The sequence below is a fragment of the Bombus affinis genome, chromosome 4 (genome assembly GCF_024516045.1).
Source record: "Bombus affinis isolate iyBomAffi1 chromosome 4, iyBomAffi1.2, whole genome shotgun sequence".
Classification (NCBI taxonomy): Eukaryota; Metazoa; Arthropoda; class Insecta; order Hymenoptera; family Apidae; genus Bombus; species Bombus affinis.
The window spans coordinates 10,838,141-10,860,985 of NC_066347.1; the positions used below are offsets into that span (position 1 = coordinate 10,838,141).

The following is a 22,845-nucleotide window of genomic DNA, read 5'->3' on the forward strand; positions in this document are numbered from 1 at the left end:
ATTAGTAATATCAGTAATAGGCCACGTCAATCATTCGTTTAGACACATGATTCGTTTTATGTTGTTTTCGTACGATCTTCAAAATGTTGAATGTGATATACAATGACAACAGTTGGAAATTTATTTTCCCAATTTTAATAAATTTCGCGATGTCGATTACTGTGTACTTTTTAACTATACGTTTAATACCGAAGATAAAAGATATGTTTGTCAAAGCTAACCTATACGGTATTGATATGAATAAGAAGAGTGGTGAAAAAGTGTGAGTGAATTTTTCTTAGTCTCATAATTTTTAGTAGCCTCTTCATTTCTTCTGATGGGCACTAATTTCGCTACAGGTAATTTGCACATGTCAATTTTTTTACAGGCCCGAAGCTTTAGGTGTTGTCACTGGATGTCTTTTTCTTATAACGCTCTTTCTTTTTATTCCTGTACCATTTACAAACTATATTTTTAATGACATAAACTTCCCTCATAATGAGGTATGCAACAAACAATTTTCATTGGATGTCCATGTCTTATATGGAAAATTTAGTATTAATTTTAATTAAATAAATGATAATATATCAAATGTCAATTACAGTTTATGGAGTTTTTGGCAGCTTTACTCTCAATTTGTTGTATGTTACTTTTGGGGTTTGCTGATGATGTTTTAGACCTACGTTGGAGGCACAAATTATTATTACCTACTGTTGCTTCCTTACCACTTTTAATGGTGTATTACATTAATTTTAATTCTACATTAATTATTGTGCCAAAACCCTTAAGACCATGGTTTGGTCTTTCAGTGGATCTTTGGGTATTTTATTATTTATATATGGGGATGCTAGCAGTGTTTTGCACAAATGCTATAAACATATTAGCTGGTATAAATGGTTTAGAAGTTGGACAGAGCTTAGTAATTTCAATAAGCATTCTTTTGTTTAATATAATAGAGCTATCAGGAGATCTGTGGAAAGCACATCAATTTTCATTGTATTTCATGCTTCCATATATAGCAACATCATTGGGCTTACTAAAATTTAATTGGTAAGTTATATATAAAATAGGTAAATAATAATGTGTAAATTAAATTCTTCGGTAATATATAAAATGATATTTAAATAAGAAAAAGTAATTACAACTGTTTTCTTTATAAGTTATATGTATATAAATCATTTAACATTCACAATTCATTCAACATATTATTTTGGTATATAAATTCAGTACAATATTATATAGTTTACATTGAGTATTGAGTATGAGTTAATATCACAGTCAGGTGTGACCAATATGTCAATAATAGTCTAATTTAGCATAGAAATTTTCTACTAGCCAGTCGTATTTCCATGTATTATTAAGTATTGTTTCAGGCGCAAAATAGAGGTCCTGAGATTTAGAGACTCTTAAGAGATTAGTTTTTCCATCTAACCATAATCCACTTCCTATTAGATCCTCGATGAACGGTACGTCGATAGTTTTTTCTATTTGAATTTCTTTGGATTTAACTTTATTATGCAAATTAGTTATAATATTTGCAGGTGCCTGACATAGGTAACAGTACCATCCTCCATAATGATTTAAATCTCCTATTACTAGGCCTAGGCTATCTCTTTCACTCAAATCTCCTTCCAGTTGTTCTAACATAATAGAATTTGATTGATAAGCTTCACGCATTAATCCAATTGTACACGCACCAACTGTTATCGTTGTCTTAAGTGGATGTTGCCAGAAGAATCCATAAACAGACCATCTTAATCTAAAACCAATAGGTTGTGGCCATCCATTATATACTTTGAGGAACATTAATGCCCTGGAGTTTAATATTTGTTCTGGTTCAGTCGTTATATAAATATCATCATCCCTTAAATTTCGTACTACAGTCTTCAGCTTGTCCCAAATGTATTTAGATACTATTCTCGATGGTTTGTGCATCTTTGTTGCTATATTAATATATAAAATTTTCTTTTGTTTCTGTCGTAATAAACCTTTAAATAGCTTATGATGAAAATTATCCTCTGCATTACTGAAATCACAGATTACAAAAAGATCCACTACATTGTATAGTTCTTCTACTATCACTTCTGCAATTGCTGAGTTATGTTCATGTAGAAAAAATGTATGAATAATACGTCTAGCAATTTTACGATGCTTTAGATTAACATTTTGCTTTGATGCCATGATTGCTCTCCAGACGACTTCTGGTTGACCACAGTCAGAGCCATGCCACCCATGAATACAAATACATTTCTGAAGGTCTTCGCTACTTCTCATTTTTTGATCATCCACTCCATGTTTCCAACATATTGTATGATTGTATACTTCAAACAGAGTGAAAGTCTTGATCTCATTTAGTACTACTTCTTCATTGATTGTCTGGTAGATGGGAAACTTTTTATGAATAGTTAGTCGAATTTTTGGTTCCTGAAATTTAATATATGCTTAAAATTTTTGTTAGACTTAAAAATAACATATAAAATAACTTGTATCTTACCTGTTGTTCTTCGAATTTTACAAATGTAACTGAGGTATGAGTTGTAGACATAGTTAATTCAGAAGGTGGAGTTGTAGCCACATAAATCATAACAATCAGTACTTGGAGAACTAATAATGTATATAGTAAGGCCAGTTTCCCATCTAGGCGGGGCTGCATGGCACTATTTTTTGCTTTAATTTTGTTAATTTTTCATCTTACACCTTCTAGGAATTTTACTTTAATCATAACATTTTCGTTGCTAAAGAGGCCCATCCATAAGCATGTATACAGTCAATGTACGTATAAGTCTATGAAATGAAGTTTTAACTTGATGATACATTGTATACCAATGATAGTTTACATTTTTTTTTTTTTTTATATTTAACAACCGATATTTAGCACTTAGAAATCATGTTTAAAATATAAAAAGAGTAAAAAATTTATTGCCAGATTTTATTTAAAAATTTCTTTTACATATAAAGAGCAATTTTTGTCATATGTTGATAAATTTCGGCTATTAATTACAACGTTAAATAATGTTCAACGAGGTTTCTAATACAAAGTATACATAATTCGTATACGAAACTCACAATATAGTCTGACGCAAATGATGATGTGAATGCCTTCGCGTCGTGACGTTTAAATCGAGATGTCACCGCTCCCCGACGTGCCATTTAATTTTAAATGGCCTCAATCATTCATTGACAACTTCTTCAACAAATAGAACAACGTTTCCTAGCCAACTTTTTGTATTTTACTGATCGTACAATCGTTCGCATCATAATGCCACATATTTTCACCTCCCCCGACTGATCGAATTTGTTATTGAAAGATATTCCGCCGTTCCATTAGCATCCACAAGAAGTATTCCTGGACCGCCTGCCGAAAGGAGCGTAACCAGTTGGAAAACCACGCCCGAATGCTTCCTTGTACTCAACCTCTTTTACCTTACTTCCGTATCAAGCGCGATCGTAACTTCACTCAAGGCGCACGCGTCTCCAAGTATCAATTAATTAATCAGAAAGATTTATTATTCGCAGAAATACGAATAACGAACGAAAGAAGATAGAAAATAGAAATTAATTTTGGATCGAATATATTTAAGCAGAATTTTTTGTATAACTTTTAGATACTTAATATTAGTTATTTAATTTCTTTGTGTCTTTTGAAAATAAATATTTTATGTACAATAAATGATAATATTGTATTGATATGATAATAATATATTGTATTGAATTCAATTTATATTTAGGAATTTCAGTGTACTTTAGAAATATCTAATTTTAGAATTTCTATAATTTATTTATGGAATTTATTTTTTATTTAATCTTTTTGTTTTCTTTAAAGAGATATATATTATTTAAAATGCTATTCTTACTCTTTTCTTTTAGTCTGTTAGAAGAGATTACCATTTTTTATTTTTTATTTCACTTTAATAATAAATAGTAGTACATAATGTGACAATACACAATAAAATTAATTTTTTAAAGATTTCATCTTTTTGTTCAAGGTACCCAGCACAGGTATTTGTGGGTGATACTTTTTGTTATTTATCTGGAATGACATTTGCTGTTGTTGGTATAATTGGACATTTCAGTAAAACAACTTTATTATTTTTTATTCCACAAATAATTAACTTTCTTTATAGTGTACCACAATTATTTCATTTGATACCATGTCCTAGACATAGATTGCCAAAGTAGGTTTCAAAAAATCAACTATTTTTTTGTATTATTTTTTATGAGGTATTACATATACAATTTATTTGCAGATACAATAAAGAAACTGATAAGTTAGATATTAGTACTACAGTATTCAATAAAAAGGATATTGGTTCTGTGGGTATGAAAATATATGTTTTATATACATATATATTAATATGAGTTTAATTTAACAAATTTAAACGAATTTCTTTCATAGGTAAATTCATAGCATGGATATTTAGGAAACTAAATATAATAAAATGGCAAGAAGATGATCAAGGTATTGTTACTTGTAATAATTTGACACTAATTAATTTCGTGCTTATTAATACTGGCCCAATGAATGAACCTACACTTACATTGATTTTGTTGCTAATTCAGGTAAGACATTAATATTTTATGCCTGAAGCTTAACAAAATAGTTTCTGATAGTTTCTTAAATATTCTTAGTTTCCTACAGGAAATATGAAAATATCATATTTAATCTATTCATTTGTACAGAAGTGCAAATGCTTTGAATATTTGCCATTTACACAGTGAGTTCTAATACGTTAAAATTTATTAATGTTTCAGGTTGTTAGCAGTTCATTAGCATTTCTCATAAGATATCCTCTTGCTTCGATTTTCTATGAGGTTTGAAAAAATACATATTTAGAAAGTACAAAGTTATTTTGTTTTTTCATATTGAAATAGTGTATCTGTTATATTAAACTTCTTTTATAGAAGAATTTTCCAATATAAATGTACTTTCATACTTTGTAATTATTATTACTTAATGTATATTTATTAACAGCTTTGGATTATGTGAATATTATTTTGTTACACTATTATCAGGAAATAAAATGTTCCTTTATTTCTTGTAACATTTAATGATCTTTAATTATAAACATCACAATGAACTGGGAATTGGGTTAGAATAAAATAACCTTTATAACATTTGGAAAATAATATAACATATTAATATTTTTATATATAAATTATACATGACTTGATTAAAAATGTTTTATAAGCTTTATACACAAAATAATACAAAATACAGTTTTTTTTATCATGATTATGAGATTTGTTAAACTATTATAAATTATTATTAAATTATGCAAGTTTTCAATTGCTTTTTATCTTTTTCTCTCTATCTTTCGCGCGCGCTCACAGTAGCAGTTACACGTATAAAATATACTTTTCTAAATATAGCAAAGAATTTTTAGGACACTCAAGTAATCTAAACACAATTAATTACGAAAAATTCGTGAAACAGACGAATAACGCAAATGGTATATAAGTTTTTGTTACAAAAATTCTAAATCAGCGATTATGGCAATAATAGGCGTTTTATCTTTTGTAGTATCTTAGATATAATGAAAACAAATTAAATATTTCGTAAATGCAACTTTCAAAAGTCTTATTTATAGAAACTATTGGCAAAAGATATTATAATAAAGTAATTACAAAATAACCATGATCGATTCTTATTATATACTTGAAATTTTCATAGAATAGGTAAGTTTATGAATCGAATAATGAACGAATACACATGTGTATAGTTGCAAAATCAATGAATGATTCTATTATTGCAGAACTTCTATTAAAACCCTGTACAAAATTATGTTCACATTGCGTATATGAAACTTGATTCTTTAATTCTGGTAACCACATATATTTCTAATTTGAAATTTTGAATTTAATCAGAATAGATTTATAAAAACTTATTAAATATTCTGGAAATTCATCATTACATCAGAACCTAATCTTTCTTTTAGCGTGAGCCGTGTTTTTGCGGCGTTTCTCAAACTGAATATATGTGTAAGTTCCATAGCCGTGCGACCTAATGTTAAGGCCTTATCAAATAGTTTTATCGCTTCCTCTACGTTTCCTCTATTAAGAAATTGAAATTATGTTTCAGATTAATATATAAAAGTTGCTATTACATGCTACTTATCTATTTACACTTATCTACCAAAAGAAGAGATATGTATTTCTAAATTTCAATTTACCTTTGAACTTCAATCGTTCCCAAAGTTTCATATCCATATTCACACTTATCATCCATCTCCAATGCTTTATTAATATATTCTATAGCTTTCTCAACATTACCTTGCCATTGTAGTTGTAATAAACCTCTATGTACATATACTGTAGCATTAATTGGATCTTTTTCAATTGCTTTAGCAAAGTAAGTGTCTGCTTTCTGATATTCTTGTAATTCCGTTAACATCTACATCATAAGACATCCGGCAAAATATAGTGAATTTCTATATAATTTAGTAGTGATTTTAGAATATTTAGAATACTTATTTATACCTGGGCATAGAGAGTGTAACATTCTGAGCAGTTTGGGAATTTCTCAAAGGCAGCTTCAAAATTTCTCATGGCTTCTTCTACTATTTCTTTACTTCTCTCTACTATTCCATAACGATAATCCGCGTAACATTTTTGTACATATCCTATTCCAAAGTCAGGATTGAATTCAACAGCCTTTCTGAAATCTTGTCTGGCTTCATCTATCTTTTCCATAATTAAATTTACCTACAATCGAATAATACATCTTTTTTAATTATCATATTACAATACAATAGTAGTACTGTCATATTTACAATTTTGTTTATTTGTTTCACTTAATTATGTATATTTAACAGATTTTTTAAATATTTCATAGAAAATTATAAAAATTGATACATGTCCTCTATGATGATAAACATCGCCACACTCAGGATCAAGTCCGGCAGCAGTTTCAAAATCACAAAAGCTCTTGTCTGGATTTTCTAATTGCATAAATAAGGTAGCTCTCTTTATTAAGGCATTCACTTTTATGTCTTTTGAAATACTCTCATCGTTTATAATTATTTCAAAATCTTCAATTGAAGCATCGTGTTGTCCTAATAACATGTAAAATGTAGCTCGTAAGAGTAATACTTTTATTTTATGTGGCAATGTATTTGGATCAGAACTGTTGATTTCTTCAGTACAGATTGGTATTATATCTTCATACTTTTGTTCTTTTATATGTTGTAAAGCTTTAGCAAAACCCCTAAAGCACAACACACAATCACCAAATACAAACATATAAAATTTTAGTTATATAAATTAGTAATAATTAAGCAAATTAAAGTGAAAATAATATGAATATTTACGGCGATATATCACTATAATCAGTATCTTGAAGCATTGAAAAAACGGGATCCTTGTGGAAAGTAATAATATATGTTTTAATGAAATATTTACTAGGCATAATTAATTTCTTGTTTGCCAAATATTCTGTTGCATGTTGTCTACCTAAAAGAAATTTCAAATTCATATCTCTATTTATATTTTACCTAAGTCTGTTTAATGCCATAACCTCATATTACATGTACAATTTACCTAATCGTTTCAAAACTCTATCTGCCATTATCATTGCAGTTTGATTTGAAAAATTTTCCAAAATACAAGCAGCAGTGACATCCTCTAGAGCTGATTCTAATTCATTGGAATATTCCATTGCTTTTGCTCGACGTATTAATGCCTTTGCATACCTTGGATTTAATTCTAAGGCTTTTGTACAATCTTCTTTTACACTACTATATTTTTTCTATAACATGTCATTAGTAATATATAATTTAAACTAACATTGATGTCAATATTGTAACATCTGTGAATAATAAATTACCAGTTGTTCATAGGCAGCTGCTCTATTTTGATAAAAAGTAGCTATATCTTCTGAATTCTCTTGTGGACAAGTTTCAATTGCGTTATTGTAGTAACTTATTGCCTCGTCGTATTTTCCTATTTTGAATTGCTCATTCCCTAGATTTTTTAATTTCTGAGCTTTTTCCAATGGAGTCTACAATGATATACCTTTGTTTAGTATACAAGATGTATAATAATAATTTATCTTTATAAGTTATTCAACATCTTAACTCACTGTGAGCGATTTAATAAATCAGAAATTAATATGAATAATAGTAAATAGTCTAGTCTAGTAAATAGTAATAGTCTATAGTAAATAGTCTATTTATGCAAAATCATATTTTTATAAAACTAAATATTTTCATAATTAAAGAAATAGAAGTTAAAAGAGATTTGTTTCCTATTATCTATTAAATATCAAGCACTTTACATATTTTATGTTTCATTGTATTATGTACATTTCTGCACATTTAGATTCCCTATAAACGCATAAACATTCACCATCTATTGATAAAACAAAAATGAAAATGTAATAATCAAAATGTTCCTAACCTCTGCATCATTGGTGCTTTTTGGTGGATTCTCTGTGTCGATTGATATTTGTTTATCGGCGCATGTCGTGCCATTTTTCTCCAAGTTGTTTTTCGATTTACCGCGACTAGGCTTCGATGACGGTTTAGAGTTTTTAAAATACATGTAACCAAGACCCAACGCTACCGGCGCCGCAACAACCAAAGCGAGTTGCCATTTTGGCAGCGGACTACCGGCCACGCTCGCGCCACTTGCTCCCGTCATTTTGTCGCGAATTTCTCGCTGTCCTCAAGTATCAAGGATTTCTCTCGATTTCACCTTGCTCTTCTAATCTCACCGATGTAAAAACGAACAGTGAGAACTAATATAAAGTCGAGCGACCATGCGGAGAGATCACTATAGGCATTTGCAGACGAATCCTCGAAGAAACGAATCGTTTAGTACACATTTTCGCCGCTGTGTGAATCTAGCGCTAAATGTAATCAACGGTTGCAGTCACAAAGTACTCGTGTATACGACCGTGGCAATATTGTATGTATTAAGGCCGATATACATACTCGACAACGTTGAATTTTAACAATTTCTCATTTTACCATTGAATTATAGTTGAAAATGATCATTGTTCTGTTTTCAGTGACTCATGAAGGTATTCAAACACTTGTAGAAACCTTTTATAAATTATATATATTATATATTATATATTATATATTATATATTATATAATATATATATGTGTTATACGAAACATAACAAAATTTCATTAACATTATAAAACAGTAGTAATGAAACCTAACTATTATTATGAATATATTAATAAAATTTGAAACCGATTTTAAAATCTATATATAGAATATACGGTATAATTATGATAATTGGATCTCATTACAGCGATAATGAAATTTCAAAATGTTTTATATAATGCATATACATATGGTATGGTTTCTACGGTAAATGTTTAAATACTTTTCAAGTTAATGTATATATCGTATAAGAATGGATTATCATTTTCCTTGGTATACTATTACTATACAAACATTTCGTAATACAACCGCAATAAATTAGATTAAATCAATGATATAAGGTTCTAAAATAACGTTTTTTTTATTAAAGATTAAAAGGAGTAATGTTTATTTTATACAATATTGATTATTGATTAAAAATGGAATTTTACTTGTTACAAATAAACTTATGTTATAAACAAATATATCCATATTGTATAATTTATTATATCATTAAATCCATTATTATATATAAATAAATGTATTATTATGAAAATAAATTCTTTCTAATATATGTAAAACAGGATGATTAAATATTCGCGCGTTTTGTTACACATATAACAATTTTATCTAAAAGATGGCAACGATTTGTCAACAAGAGCGAACTTTCGTCTGTGTTATCTATAGATCGTTGAATTTTAAACAGAACGTAAACCATAAGAAATGTGATGAAAATTGTAAAACTCGACGAAGAATGCTAACTGATAGAAAAAGTTTATTCTCCTGTAGAAAATTGTAATTTATATCGAATCCACGATTTTGCACACTACGATACAAGTGTGACGTTTACCAAAATGGCACTACAAGAAGATGAAAACACCTGGTGAGCTAATTTTCAAATTTCTTTATATTTTTCAAACGAGAAGGAATTCTTTATTTCAATAAACATGAATTTTAGTCGTTCGTTTCATCAATGAAATTTTCCAACTTATTTTTTTGCGATTTAATATCGATTGACGTCTTGCAGTACTTTTATCTTCTTACTTTCTTCTTATATTGAAAAGCAATACTAGCATACCAAAAATAAATAATTCTACGTATGATTATATGCAAATTTTACATATCATTCTGTTTAATAAATTTTTTCTTAATCCTTCCTGGTTAAAGAAAAAGTATGGTGGATACTTCTTTAAGCTTGTTCATATGTTTGCAAATGTTTATTAACTATCTTGTGAAAAAGTATATAAACATTTGTTATATATTGTAATATTTATATTATGTATCTTACACTTTATCGATACTAAAGAATAATAGCACAAAGTTGAACAAATTTTGTTTATTATAATAAATGAATTTAAATATGAGATAAACATTTAGGGTATTGGAGCTAGAAGCAGCTTTACTTGATACAGAAGCACCATCAGCATCCGACATATATGCAATTTGTAAGGGACAAGCTGTTCCTGCAAATTTAAGACATGATGTATGGCAAGCATGTTTAGATGTTATCGATCGGGGTAATCAATTAAGTCAATTTAATGAAGTTTTTGATTTACCAGAACAAAATATTATACGTGATGATTGTCAGCAATTGGTTGGTAAGTTATTTGCATACACATTATACGATTTATTTATATATATCTTTCTTATTATAGAATATATTTTTGTTGTAGCAAAACTAGGAAACGATGATGAAGACAAAGTTTCTGTTGTTTCTGATTTAGAGTCTATTTTAACATTTTATTGTAAAAGTAAAGGGAAACAATATAAGAGAGGAAATGGCTGGATAGAGCTGTTGGGCCCCTTAATAGCTTTAAAACTTCCACGAAGTGCAACATATAATTTATTTGAAGCAATAATAGACTTTTATATACCTAGGTATAATATTTCACAATTAATTCTCCTTTCTTCTACCATTGCTCTTTCCTTATCTTTCTTATAAGTAATGATATTATTTTATGCTTACAGGGGTGAAACATACAGTTCTGTATTAAGACTATTATTACTCTATCATGAACCAGAATTATGTTCTTTCTTGGATACGAAAAGAGTATCTCCTGATCAATATACTAAAGGATGGGTAACTACGCTATTTGCTGGCGTATGTTCATTGCCAGCTGTTTGTACAATGTGGGATCTATATTTCATGCAAGCTGATCCATTTTTTATGTTATTCCTTTCACTTATCATGGTAATAAATGCTAGGTAGGAGAATTACAAAACACTTCTTCCTAAAATGAAATTACTATGAAATTTACTATATTACTTTTTATAGGGAGCAAATCTTAAGTATGAAAGATAATGATAAACAAAGTATAATAGACGCGATTGCTGCTATGCCCTGTGCATTGGAAGCAGAAGATGTGACAGACTTTTGCTCTTTGGCACAGTATTATGCAATGAAGACACCATCATCTTTTAAACAAGATTTATATCCTATTATATTTGGCGATGGTTTTGATGAAAAATGTATATCTCATGCGCTTTGCTTACCCGTATCAGCCCAAGAATTAGTTGAAAATTCTATCGAGAGTCCGTCCATACCTAATACCTCGGTTGAATCGGTCAAGTTCTTTTTAGTAGACTGTAGACCTGCTGAACAATACAATGCAGGACATTTACCAACTGCATTTCATCTAGATTGTAATTTGGTATGTTCTTTTTTGTCTTTTTTATATATAGAAGTTCTTTTTAAATTTATAAATTTTATTTTAGATGCTTCAAGAACCTGCTGCTTTTGCCACAGCAGTACAAGGATTGTTGCAAGCACAACGCCAAGCATTAGCGGTTGGATCGCAAGCTGGTGGTGAACATCTTTGCTTTTTAGGAAGTGGTAGACAAGAGGAAGATCGTTACACGCATATGGTAGTTGCATCTTTTTTACAGAAACATACCCAATATGTTAGTATGGTCACATCAGGATATCAAGGTAGTTATTATATTATATTCATTTAAAATATTTGATTCAAAATAATTATTTTGCCGTATTATTTCAGCCATACACGAATACTTTGGTGATGAAGTCGTTTCTAGTCTTGTTGATCATAATTCACAGCACTGTTTAGTATGCAGTGCTAATATTTCGGAGACAAATTCAAATGAAACAAGCCCTGTGAAAGTTAAAAATAATAATTCCGATTTCTTTGGAAAAATTAAAAAAGTAAAGGGAAAATTATTCGATTATATCGTCAATCCGTCAGCAAGTATTCATAATAACATAGAAAATAGGAACGGCAAAGACTTGGATTTTGTTAAGCGACAAAAAAAGACAGGCCCTGTATTTAGTATAGATGATGATCAAGAATTGGGTACGTTCTTATTTGAATTCAGATATTCCTTAAATTGCACGCTTGATTGATTACTATTTCAAATTATTTTATACAAAACTCATGGTTTGAGCGAATATTTATGTTAAAGTATCAATTGTGAATAAAGAGCGATTTGTAGAATGCACGTGGAGAGATGCAATGTGAAATTTATAAGAGTTATGATATAATCGAGATTATTGAGAAGCAGTTAGTGTTAATCAAGAATCATACGAGAGTTATGCTTTATATCAGTGTTGTAGCATTGATGGGATAATGCAGTTTTATAATAAATTGCAAATACATCTTTATTTATTTATTTTATTAATATTCTATAATTATTATGTACCGCAGATATGACAATGACAAATAACGAAAGTGAAGAACCTATTGAAGTTGTATCTATCCAACAGTGGCTGAAGGATCCAAAATTGTTATATTCCTTTAAATGTCAAGAAGTGAAAGTCAATGGAGATCTTTGTGATAGGTGAATATTTAAATCAAAGTGTTAATTTATTTTGTTACTTAATATTAAAAAAAACATTTTTTTTCAGTATACTTTTGATTACTGATACTCACCTTATAGTACTTCGGGAAATACAAGAAAGGAAAGGTGCAGCACATGTAATTGTAAAACGTCCGTTGACGAGTGTCATAAAAATAACATCTAGAAGGAAACACTCGGATTTGATTACATTTAAATACGGTACAACGGAATATAACGATACGGTTATTTCAGATATGGATAAATTTCTTATTCCTAATGCGAGTGAGGCTACTAGATTGATCACGCAACAGATTTTAAAACAATTGGAAACATCAGATTGATATTGAGTACGCGCTGGTACGCGAGTGATGAAATTTTATTCGTTTTAAACAAATTTTATCGAGTGAATATCCGAAATGAAATTTTTTATTTGTTCGATCGGCTAGAATTTTCTTAATTAAATGGTACTACAAATACAACGTGTAATATTAGTATAATTAAAGAAAATAGTATGTGAAAGATTTTAACGATAAATCGAATGTTTCGTATATGAAACTAATATAATGTACCATCGATAAAATGGCTAACACGATTTGTACTTGGATTCTAAGATTTTGGTGGTTTATACTAAGTCATTACTTTTATCAGTTATATTTACGCTTACCATCTTTCTTCACGCATTTTCTTAATGTTCTCAAAAATATTTTACTTTCATAAAACTGCATTTTTCCTATTGCTTTTTGTAAGAATATCATATCAATATTAATAATATTTGATTTAGTATTTACTTTACATATGGCTAAACAGTGGCCTTACTATAAAAATGAATAGGAGAGGTAATGGACTCTGCAAATCATTGATGTGATTATCTACGATGGAGTGTAACGTGCCATGAATTAAAATATCATTGATTCCTTTACATAAATATGATTCGTAATGTGATACCAATGTTTATAGAAACGCGAAATAATTTATTTCTTTCCCTTACAGGACACTAAAAACTTTAAATCACAAGCTAATATGGCATTTCATGCATACATATATTACTACATAGTATCTGTATGTTATAATGAACTGATGATTGGTCCTAATGTAATACGATTCGAGAAACGTTAACAGAATGGTTATAATATTTGCATTTTATAGCATATAGTCTTGCACTAAATGTCTTTATAAAATATTTACAGAAGGTACAAAATATATTGAAAAGTAAACAGTTGTATCACTTTTACAGGCATACTTATTACACTGCCTGATTATATTTCGAAGAATTTTTAAAGTTTACGATTTATGATCTTTCGAACATATATCATACAAAAATCTTTCATAGCGAGATTTTTCTGTCTCTTTCTCTGAAATTTGTATTTAAAATATTAAGTATCTAATACGATTTTTTCCGAATTTATTGTTAAGACTATACTGGTAATAATATATCAATAGAAATCATCTTCATAATGAGTTTTCGTGCACACTGTTGCGTTGTCTTTCTGTAATGCGGGTCAATATTGTTCGCAACATACGTTCATTTTTGTGTAAATTACGAACACACGTTTCAGTATGGTTCTAATTCCACCATTGTAGATTACAGAGATTATTTATGATGTACATTAGCGTCTATTCTACGTTTAAAGATTATAAAAACATAATTTAATGTATACTTAATAAAATTATTGAAACTTTTGATCTTGTAGATAATATATCAGCATTGTTAATATTTGTAACAATAGTATCTGTAACATATTTCTTGATACACAATAATGAATTCTATGTATAATAGAAACTTTTTCTATTTATGTGCTTCCACGACGGATGAAAAGCATGAATGGCGGGATAATTGTTACGTAAAAAATTATAGAAGTTTAATAAATTATAGTATATTGTAAAGCACTTTTTAAATGCAAATTTTCCATTCTATGTATGTAAATAAATTTTATGTAACGCATCAAGAATGAGTTTAAACGATAGATCTTTTCAAAAGATTGTAAAAATAAAATATGTAGTTATGATTATCTTTATGTATTATAAAAAATGATTTTCATTATATTTCAAATATCTTAATTTGTTTCGTAATCATTATTAATCGTTCATTTAACCTTGTAACATTTTCTGAATAATATAAAATATATTACCATCATAAATTTTATTATAAAAATAATATTTAATTAAATAAGAATTAATAAAGTTAAAAAATATAACAACTTTCTCTTTACTTCCTACGATAATCTTTTGCGTAGGAGTACACGTTAATATTCAATTAACAAATAAGGCAAAAGTTGGAGAATAATGAAACAATAATGAAGCATATTTTAGGAAAAGGACATTCTTATCAGATAACAGATGTTATCTCTTTATATAACTTAAAATAAACAATTTTATAATTTGACGTATGTTTGACGCGATAAAACTATATCGTAAATCGTGATTCTTATCAGTTGTTAACAGACGCCCCGGCAACGAAGCAGTTAGCGATATATATATATATTTTACAAATGTTTTTAACGTAATAATATCTTATAATAGAGTTTATGATGGGAACCATCAATTGGGGTGAATTATTCCCAGGAAGATGGAGTCCTGTCATTTTTATTTCATACATGGCCCTGTTTGTGAACCAAGGTACATGAGTGTGGTTATGTTTCTCTATGTTTGTTTATATCCTTGCACATGATTTTACTTGTTACATGATTTTACTTGTTAATATTTGTCAAACAGAAACTACTCAGTGATAACAATACAAAAAGAAATTAGCATTAAACTATATAGTTATTTATGAACAACGTGTGCATTATTTTACCAGTTTTAGATATGATTTAAATGTTTTGTAGCATATAATGTTTAGTAGCATATGGTACAGATTACTGAAATTTCGTAACAATTTCTATGTGACATTTTGTAAATTTTCCCCATTGCTATCTTGTAAAAATTATTCTTTTAATGTATAAAATATTTGTAAAATTATTATTATCTTAGGTATTATTGTAACTTGGTCTCAAAGAGATGGTCACTATGAATATAATATTATTATGGTAGTATTGATGACAGAAATATTAAAGTTATTTACTTCTATAATACTCTACTGCAAAGAGTAAGTAAATAAATTAAATACTATACTTTGAAATTTCTATATAAGTACAAAACTTATTATTTTATCTTCAGCAATAGCTTTGGAAGTTTATGCCAAGAAGTAACGGAAAATAAGAAAGGTAAATATTGTATATTATTTTGGACAATTCAATACATTAAAATAATTTAGTTATGCAGATAAAATTTTAATTTATTTCCTAAAATTGATAAACTATTTATAGCAAATTTTTGGCATACTTTGGTAGATGTAATTAAGGACTCAAAGTTATCATGTTGAGGTATTATATAAACAGAACACAAGATAAGATAAATTATTGATTCCAGTTTCATACACTTTTTGAAAACTAAATATTTCATAATATGATTATCGATTTAAATAAGTAGACTAAAATCTAAATATTCTTTAAGTATTCATTTAATTTGTGAAATTAATATAATAGAAAATAAAGTAAATTTAAATACTCTTATTCTAGTGCTATTGCTGTACATGATACCATCATTTTTGTATTGTTTATACAATAATCTGGCATTTATTAATTTGGCCATATTTGATCCAACAACTTACTATGTGTTGTTGCAATTTCGTGTTGTCATGACTGGAATTATTTTCCAGGTACATATCAGAAACTTTTGTTATAACTTACATTGGAGTGGAAAAAAGTATTTTCTAAAATATAGCTTTTTTAGGTCGTTTTTAACAAGAAATTATCATTGAAACAATGGTTTTCACTAGTATTACTGACTATTGGATGTATGGTGAAACATATGGAATTGGACTTTAGTGTCAATATATTTAATGCTAAAATTAATTTGAGTAGTAATATCATTTTAGTGTTTATACAGGTATGTATAGAATCATTAAGAAAAAATATTCTTTGATCCAGAAAATTTTAATAAGTTGTAATCTTTAAACTTTTTCAGACAATTTGCTCCTGCCTAGCTGGAGTTTACAATGAATATTTACTTAAAGAGCAAGGGGCAAACATCAATATTTTTGTACAAAATGTGTTTATGTATATTGATAGTATCTTTTGTAACCTTATAGTTTTTATACTATTTTTTATGTCAGCAAATAATGCCTCTAATATGTTGAACAATGCTGATCTTGGTATACTTATGCAACCAAAAATAATAATAATAATGCTGAATAATACAGCAATAGGAATTATCACAAGTTTTTTCTTGAAAAACTTGAACTCTATCTTAAAAACTTTCGCTAGTGCGTTAGAACTGATATTCACAGCGGTTTTGTGCTGGCTGATATTTAGTATTCCAATCCATTTAAATACCGTACTTTCGATCGCTATGGTAAGTTATGCAGTTATATTGTATTCGCAAAATCCAGTACAAAATACCTGGACCAAAGAACGAACGAAGGCTGATAACATAGTTTAGTAGAAGTCAATTAAAAACCTTCCTTAATTATATTCTGTACATGGATTTTTTCTGATGCAAACCTGTTACTTAAGTGTCTGTCCCATTATGCTTCATTGTATAGTTTTATGTATGTATAGATTTATAAATGTAATTAATTTAAAGAACTTTTATGTTAATAGGTATTAAAGGAAAGTGATTTGTTATAGAGATATGAATTATATTTCTTTCTTTTGTGTTAAATATTTATATTTTATACATGTATTTATGAATAGTTAATTCTAATTTTATAAAATATTACAATTCTTAATATTCCATGTGTAATTGTGTGGTTTAATTAGGTGGTTGAATCTTAATTGTGGAACTTAAAAAATTGTGTTATTATATATATAGTGAGTAACTGTATTATTAGGAAATAATATATAGATTATTATAAAAGTATTATTAATATATATTATTTGTAAAAAAAAAATAATGATCGAATTATATTTGGAGTTTTATACCGTATTTAAAAGAATACAGTAATAGTTTCTTTTTTCGAAACTATTACATATTTCATACATATATATAATAATAGTAATAAAGTAATTTATTTAAAACTGTTTATAATAGAATGTACTTGAGTAATAAAATTTATTAAGCAATACATATTTTTATATACGCATTATGTACAATTTCAAACCAAGAATTCTTCGATTTATCGAAATTCTATTTGGCGGGAAATTTGAATGGAATCAAACATCGACAAATTTTATTGTACATTATTAACCCTACTGTGATACTCGAAGTTTTGTATCCCAAACTTAATTTTGTTTTAAGAAACAGAAGATTTTTGATCTTTTAAGAAAATCTTTATCATACAGTGAAGATGGCGAATTATACATATTAATAACGATTTTTTCAGAAGCACCTCGAATTTGAGAAATTCATTAACCATTAAAAAGATAAAAACAGGATTAGATTAATAAAATAATCGAAAGGATACAACAGAGTCAATATCGACTAATGTAAATTACTTTTTCTAAGATTAGCTATTCTTGCAATTCCACCTATTGTATACATCTACAGAAGACCATTTTTCGAGAAGTGGGGAGTGGATGGTCGATATTACCTGCAAATCACCTTACTTTCGGAATAGAGTAGCGGTAGTCACATGTTGGCTGTTGTCACGTGAAGTTCGTATTGGATTTTTTCGATTGTCGCGCCGTTTGTAATGAAATGTGCATTCGAAACAGTACAAAAACTTCAAACATAATATAATAAATTATAGCGTTACAGTTAAAAAAGTGTGAAATATGTTACTATAGCTAAAAAAGTTCTTGTCTCACTTATACACGAAGAGAGAAGTAAAAGGTAAGTAACATCGTATTAATATAATTTTTGTAATATCGTTATTTGTAATTTAATGATTATAAATTGTATGTATCTGTTTTTAAAATATATTATCTATCTGCGTCTAAAATAGAGATTGTGTGTAGAAAAAATAGTTTTTATAATTGTTTTTCAAGGATTTTTGAATTATTTAATTATGGTGATTCATATAGAAAAAGTCTGATATTATTTATGGATTGAAGAAAATTGTTAAAATGATATTCTAAAGGCGTTATGAATGATGTTTTGTTAATTAATATATGAGTAAATGAGGGGTTACAGACTGTATTTTCATGCGCGATACTGTTTATATAAATCAACTTACATATTCTCGGGCACGTGACAATTTAGTGATACGTGATTGGTGCGATTGGAAAATCGCGCCAAGTCAACGATAAAATATTTTATTTTCTTTCTATAAACAAATACTTCAACAACATAAATTACCTTATATTAATTAAACTATTCAGGAAGAAGTGCATACCTGACATAAATTGATCTGATACTAAAAATCACCATTCTAATATCCAAGAGGTTAATGACATTACACAAAGATTCTTATATATGTATTAGGTTTTATAATACGTTCGTTCATATTTCTTTAAAACAGTGCTAAAAATTATTATTTCTGTATAAAATCTACTTTATCAACGACGTATTGTTTTGCAAATGGATTAAGTAACGTATTTAATCTATGATTCCAAACTTTTCGTTCTTTCATCAAAAAGTTGTGTATTTTTAAATTAATTCATTGAATGATTATTTAACAATTAATATTTGCCAGTATGCCATTTCTTTCATTAAATGATGCAATAATAAGCAACACCTATTCATGCTACTTGTATATTTATCCATTGCAGCTAATATAAACAACTAATAAATATACTAATATAATATATTAAACGTGATTTAATCCACCATAACAGTGCATTTGTCAAAATTTTTGAGTCAGAAATCTCAAGTGTAACCTGATGACGCAGGTTAATTCAGCAAACGTGCACATGAGAAAGAAGAAAAATAAATATATAAGGAAAAAATCACGGTTGACGCGAGGTTAAGTGCGCTGGAAAAGTATGTATGTATGTATCCTTTATTGCTGCAAGTGGACGGCCCCTTTCTTCTTTTGCGACTCCTCAAGACGCACGCACGTTTTCTTTGGATTATGCAATCGCTTTCGTGTGTACTAGTTTTATGCGGTGTTCGTGTCGCGAGATCCGATGATAAACTTTGCGACTTCGTCCCTTTATTTCTTTTTTAAAAAATATTTGCCACAGGGGCTGGGATAACGTGGCTCGTTGGCGTACTGTTACGAAACGAAAATCACACGGCTGATTTTTAACAACTAGGAACGTCATGTTTCTATGATTCATAAATACTGCGGAAATATTCGTGGAATTATAAAATTATTATAGATTTATATTGTAAAATTGTAATTTTATTGCAATTCTGCATAATATCTTTATTGTTTAAAGAAGATCATTATTGTAAATTTGACAAAAAATTAAATTTGAAAGTAATTCCCTCAAATTTATTCCATGTAACATTAAAATGATATTTAGAATTAATTGTATTTTATTATCATTGTTAAATTAATCAATTTTTAATAAGAAGAGATTGATATATCTCGTAATGAATTATTGATTTTCTTATTAGAGAAAAGACAAGCGTTTTAATACACATTAAAGGAGTATCGATTAATAATAAAACTGATTTCGTGACTACGGTGATTGATTCTGCAACTGAAATCGGAAATGGGATGTATTAGCGGTTAACCGGTTAAAGCTTTACCAATGTCAATCATTTTATACATTCGTATGTAAGAATTGCTGCCGGAAGTGAAGGAAATATCCTTTAGTTTCTATTATGGAAATCAAGATCTACCGTTAAAATCGTTAAAATATTAATTGGTATTAAATGAATATTCGTAATAAGCCTGGATGAATTATTTGAAAACTATAAAAAATAAAACAATGATAAATAATAAAATAATGAAAAAATGATAGATAGAATGATAGATAAAAAATATCAAATTATAATTTATTTTCTCAAACTTTTTATAATTTGAGGAATATAATTTATAAGAACATGTATACAGTATACTAGAGATTGAAAGTAAGGACGAGTTAACATAGTCTATGTTAGATGTGGATAATTTCTGCTTAGCCACTACGTGCGCACGTGGACTTACATATACATATTAGTATACAATTCCGTGCTATATACTTTTAACTAATTCAAAGTTCTTGTAGGTCCAAGTATACTCGGTAAAATCATTTTTATTAGCTATTGTCAACGATGCAAGTGGATATATTGTATACGCATTTCGAGAAGGGAAACGATAGTTTTACACATCTGCTATAGTTGTATAATTCATTTACATATGTACAATCCTTCTGCTTCTATTGTCGTGGTTTACAGAAAATTGTAATATTCAACAAAATTATATTACAAACAAGAATTATATATTTTGGACCGGAATGGATCATTAATATAAATTAATAATATTACTGGATAAATATTAATTCACATTTATCATTATGATTTCCACTTGATTTAAAAATGCTATTTAAAAATAATTTAAAAATTGATAAATGAATTTTAGAATATTATGTTGTAACATTTCATCATGCATATAGGTCATTGAATATATCGAACATCACAGGTGTACTAGCGTTACAGCGTTACTTGGCCCACAGTAAATATCTAACGAATCTGTCTATCAGGCCTGTCGTTTGCGTGACTCGATGAACGATCCAGAATCAGAAAAACAATCCTCATGGAAGACGATGAAGGACCCATGGTTTCCTTCAGACGAGACGTAACGGTGGTATGTCCAAGTGCCTGGAGTTTACTTTATCTATGACAGGATCGACGAATTCGGGGCCTCTGCAGCCCCAGAAGGATTCCTCGCCACTTCCGGCACGATCCTCTCCTCTCGATCTTTATTCGACACCTGAGAGCCCAACTCGTCGAGCTCATCGTCAACGACACTCTCGAAAGATGACATTGACCTCACCGAACGGCCAACCAATACAACTGACTCCTCTCTGGGAACACGTGGTTTGTATAGTCGTGCTATCTGATTAATGACTTCTGTATTTGATGGATTACCGATGAGCAACAGAGATTGGTGATGATGAAATAGAATTAATGAATGAATAAAGATATTTTCTACAGAGAAAATTGGAGAAGAATTAGCTTACGAATGAAGACCATAGGGGAAAGCATGATAAGCAATTTAAAATTTAATTTTATCAAAAATTGCCGCAGTATTATATATATATATATTCTACATTATAAATTTCATAGATTCATTTATATGCCACATCTTTCGATTTAAAGAGATTTTGAAAAAATCAATAAAATTGTACTTGTCATCTTTTTTCCATGTAGTTTTCAAATGGAAATGTTTTGTTTTTATGAATATAAGAGGGACTAGAATTTCTTACATTGTTCTAGAAGAAATTAGAAGTTATATTACTAATTATATAGCAAGAATTATAGAATTAATATGTTCTCAACTCAACATCTCTTATATGTATTCTTGTACAGGTACGCACCCGAAAATTTCCAAGCGAAGTGGATACCCATTCGACGTTCCTGGAGATATCCGAGAGACTGCGTGATCCAGAATGGGAGGTGCGCCAGCACGCTCTTCGTGTGCTTATAGACGTGTTACCGACTTTGAATGCTGACATCGTGGACAAGGTCATGCAACCAGTGGTACCCGAGCTGGTCAATAATTTGGGTCACTCCGCGCCCGCCGTTCGTAAAGGCGTCTTGGACGCCTTCCGAGTTTTTCTCATTCATAGTCACGACAGAGATAACACTATTAAAAACGTATGAATATTTTCCAATTTTCAATTCTAATACTCATTTCTGCCTATCTTGAAATTTTACGAACTTTAGATTTTCTTTGTTGGATTATCGTAAACAATTCAAAAACATTAAGCTGTGTTCATATTGTGTTGTCATACTCATTAGAAGGGAATTATGTATATTAGTAGTACAAATAGAGAACAGTGTACAATACTCGCTCAAGAGGCAGCACATTAATGTATTTTGTTTGCAAGCTATCCACAAGCTCCAATGTGGATACGATCTTTATTTAGTTCGTAATTAGTATGTGGATGCTATATAACAATATTAAATT

General features: G+C 28.8%; 6 protein-coding genes across 11 annotated transcripts in view; 4 read left to right on the forward strand and 2 right to left on the reverse strand.

The window, feature by feature from the left end:
- Positions 1 to 80: 80 nt before the first annotated feature.
- Positions 81 to 5,023, forward strand: LOC126915687 (UDP-N-acetylglucosamine--dolichyl-phosphate N-acetylglucosaminephosphotransferase). Of its 2 annotated transcripts, XM_050720575.1 has the most exons (7): positions 81 to 262; positions 368 to 482; positions 584 to 1,029; positions 3,966 to 4,154; positions 4,227 to 4,297; positions 4,376 to 4,539; positions 4,732 to 5,023. In XM_050720575.1, the coding sequence occupies exons 1-7, from the start codon at positions 84 to 86 to the stop codon at positions 4,795 to 4,797; spliced, it is 1,230 nt and encodes a 409-aa protein (XP_050576532.1). In that variant the 5' UTR covers positions 81 to 83; the 3' UTR covers positions 4,798 to 5,023. The 2 variants fall into 2 exon arrangements, with proteins under 2 accessions (XP_050576532.1, XP_050576533.1); XM_050720576.1 differs by lacking the exon at positions 4,732 to 5,023 and having other exon boundaries at positions 4,227 to 4,293; positions 4,376 to 4,457.
- LOC126915686 (beta-1,4-mannosyl-glycoprotein 4-beta-N-acetylglucosaminyltransferase) lies at positions 1,127 to 3,431 on the reverse strand. 3 transcript variants are annotated; one of them, XM_050720574.1, is made up of 3 exons: positions 3,046 to 3,431; positions 2,474 to 2,714; positions 1,127 to 2,403 (listed from the first exon to the last, which is right to left on the reverse strand). In XM_050720574.1, the coding sequence occupies exons 2-3, from the start codon at positions 2,630 to 2,632 to the stop codon at positions 1,276 to 1,278; spliced, it is 1,287 nt and encodes a 428-aa protein (XP_050576531.1). In that variant the 5' UTR covers positions 2,633 to 2,714; positions 3,046 to 3,431; the 3' UTR covers positions 1,127 to 1,275. The 3 variants fall into 3 exon arrangements, with proteins under 3 accessions (XP_050576531.1, XP_050576529.1, XP_050576530.1); XM_050720572.1 differs by having other exon boundaries at positions 2,474 to 2,763; XM_050720573.1 differs by having other exon boundaries at positions 2,474 to 3,431.
- A 671-nt stretch (positions 5,024 to 5,694) lies between the features above and the next one.
- Positions 5,695 to 8,817, reverse strand: LOC126915683 (mitochondrial import receptor subunit TOM70). The gene is made up of 8 exons (XM_050720567.1): positions 8,374 to 8,817; positions 7,802 to 7,975; positions 7,516 to 7,723; positions 7,287 to 7,428; positions 6,832 to 7,183; positions 6,457 to 6,681; positions 6,150 to 6,370; positions 5,695 to 6,030 (listed from the first exon to the last, which is right to left on the reverse strand). The coding sequence occupies exons 1-8, from the start codon at positions 8,614 to 8,616 to the stop codon at positions 5,865 to 5,867; spliced, it is 1,731 nt and encodes a 576-aa protein (XP_050576524.1). The 5' UTR covers positions 8,617 to 8,817; the 3' UTR covers positions 5,695 to 5,864.
- Positions 8,818 to 9,683: 866 nt separating this feature from the next.
- LOC126915682 (TBC1 domain family member 23) lies at positions 9,684 to 14,747 on the forward strand. The gene is made up of 9 exons (XM_050720566.1): positions 9,684 to 9,954; positions 10,449 to 10,669; positions 10,745 to 10,949; positions 11,040 to 11,276; positions 11,347 to 11,722; positions 11,787 to 12,000; positions 12,068 to 12,379; positions 12,731 to 12,863; positions 12,931 to 14,747. Exons 1-9 carry the CDS (start codon positions 9,926 to 9,928, stop codon positions 13,202 to 13,204), a joined length of 2,001 nt encoding a protein of 666 aa, XP_050576523.1. The 5' UTR covers positions 9,684 to 9,925; the 3' UTR covers positions 13,205 to 14,747.
- A 364-nt stretch (positions 14,748 to 15,111) lies between these two features.
- On the forward strand, positions 15,112 to 17,539 carry LOC126915688 (UDP-galactose transporter senju). 2 transcript variants are annotated; one of them, XM_050720579.1, is made up of 6 exons: positions 15,112 to 15,755; positions 15,834 to 15,948; positions 16,020 to 16,066; positions 16,421 to 16,560; positions 16,635 to 16,790; positions 16,869 to 17,539. In XM_050720579.1, the coding sequence occupies exons 1-6, from the start codon at positions 15,695 to 15,697 to the stop codon at positions 17,340 to 17,342; spliced, it is 993 nt and encodes a 330-aa protein (XP_050576536.1). In that variant the 5' UTR covers positions 15,112 to 15,694; the 3' UTR covers positions 17,343 to 17,539. The 2 variants fall into 2 exon arrangements, with proteins under 2 accessions (XP_050576536.1, XP_050576534.1); XM_050720577.1 differs by having other exon boundaries at positions 15,116 to 15,479.
- Positions 17,540 to 18,430: 891 nt separating this feature from the next.
- Positions 18,431 to 22,845, forward strand: part of LOC126915660 (uncharacterized) — a 29,624-nt gene continuing 25,209 nt past the window's right edge. The window contains exons 1-3 of one of the 2 annotated variants that reach the window (XM_050720524.1): positions 18,431 to 18,674; positions 21,416 to 21,752; positions 22,245 to 22,532. In XM_050720524.1, the coding sequence (XP_050576481.1) occupies positions 21,522 to 21,752; positions 22,245 to 22,532 (519 nt within the window). In that variant the 5' untranslated portion in view covers positions 18,431 to 18,674; positions 21,416 to 21,521. The remainder of the gene's footprint in view (positions 18,675 to 21,415; positions 21,753 to 22,244; positions 22,533 to 22,845) is intronic. The other variant, XM_050720525.1, reaches the window with a different exon arrangement.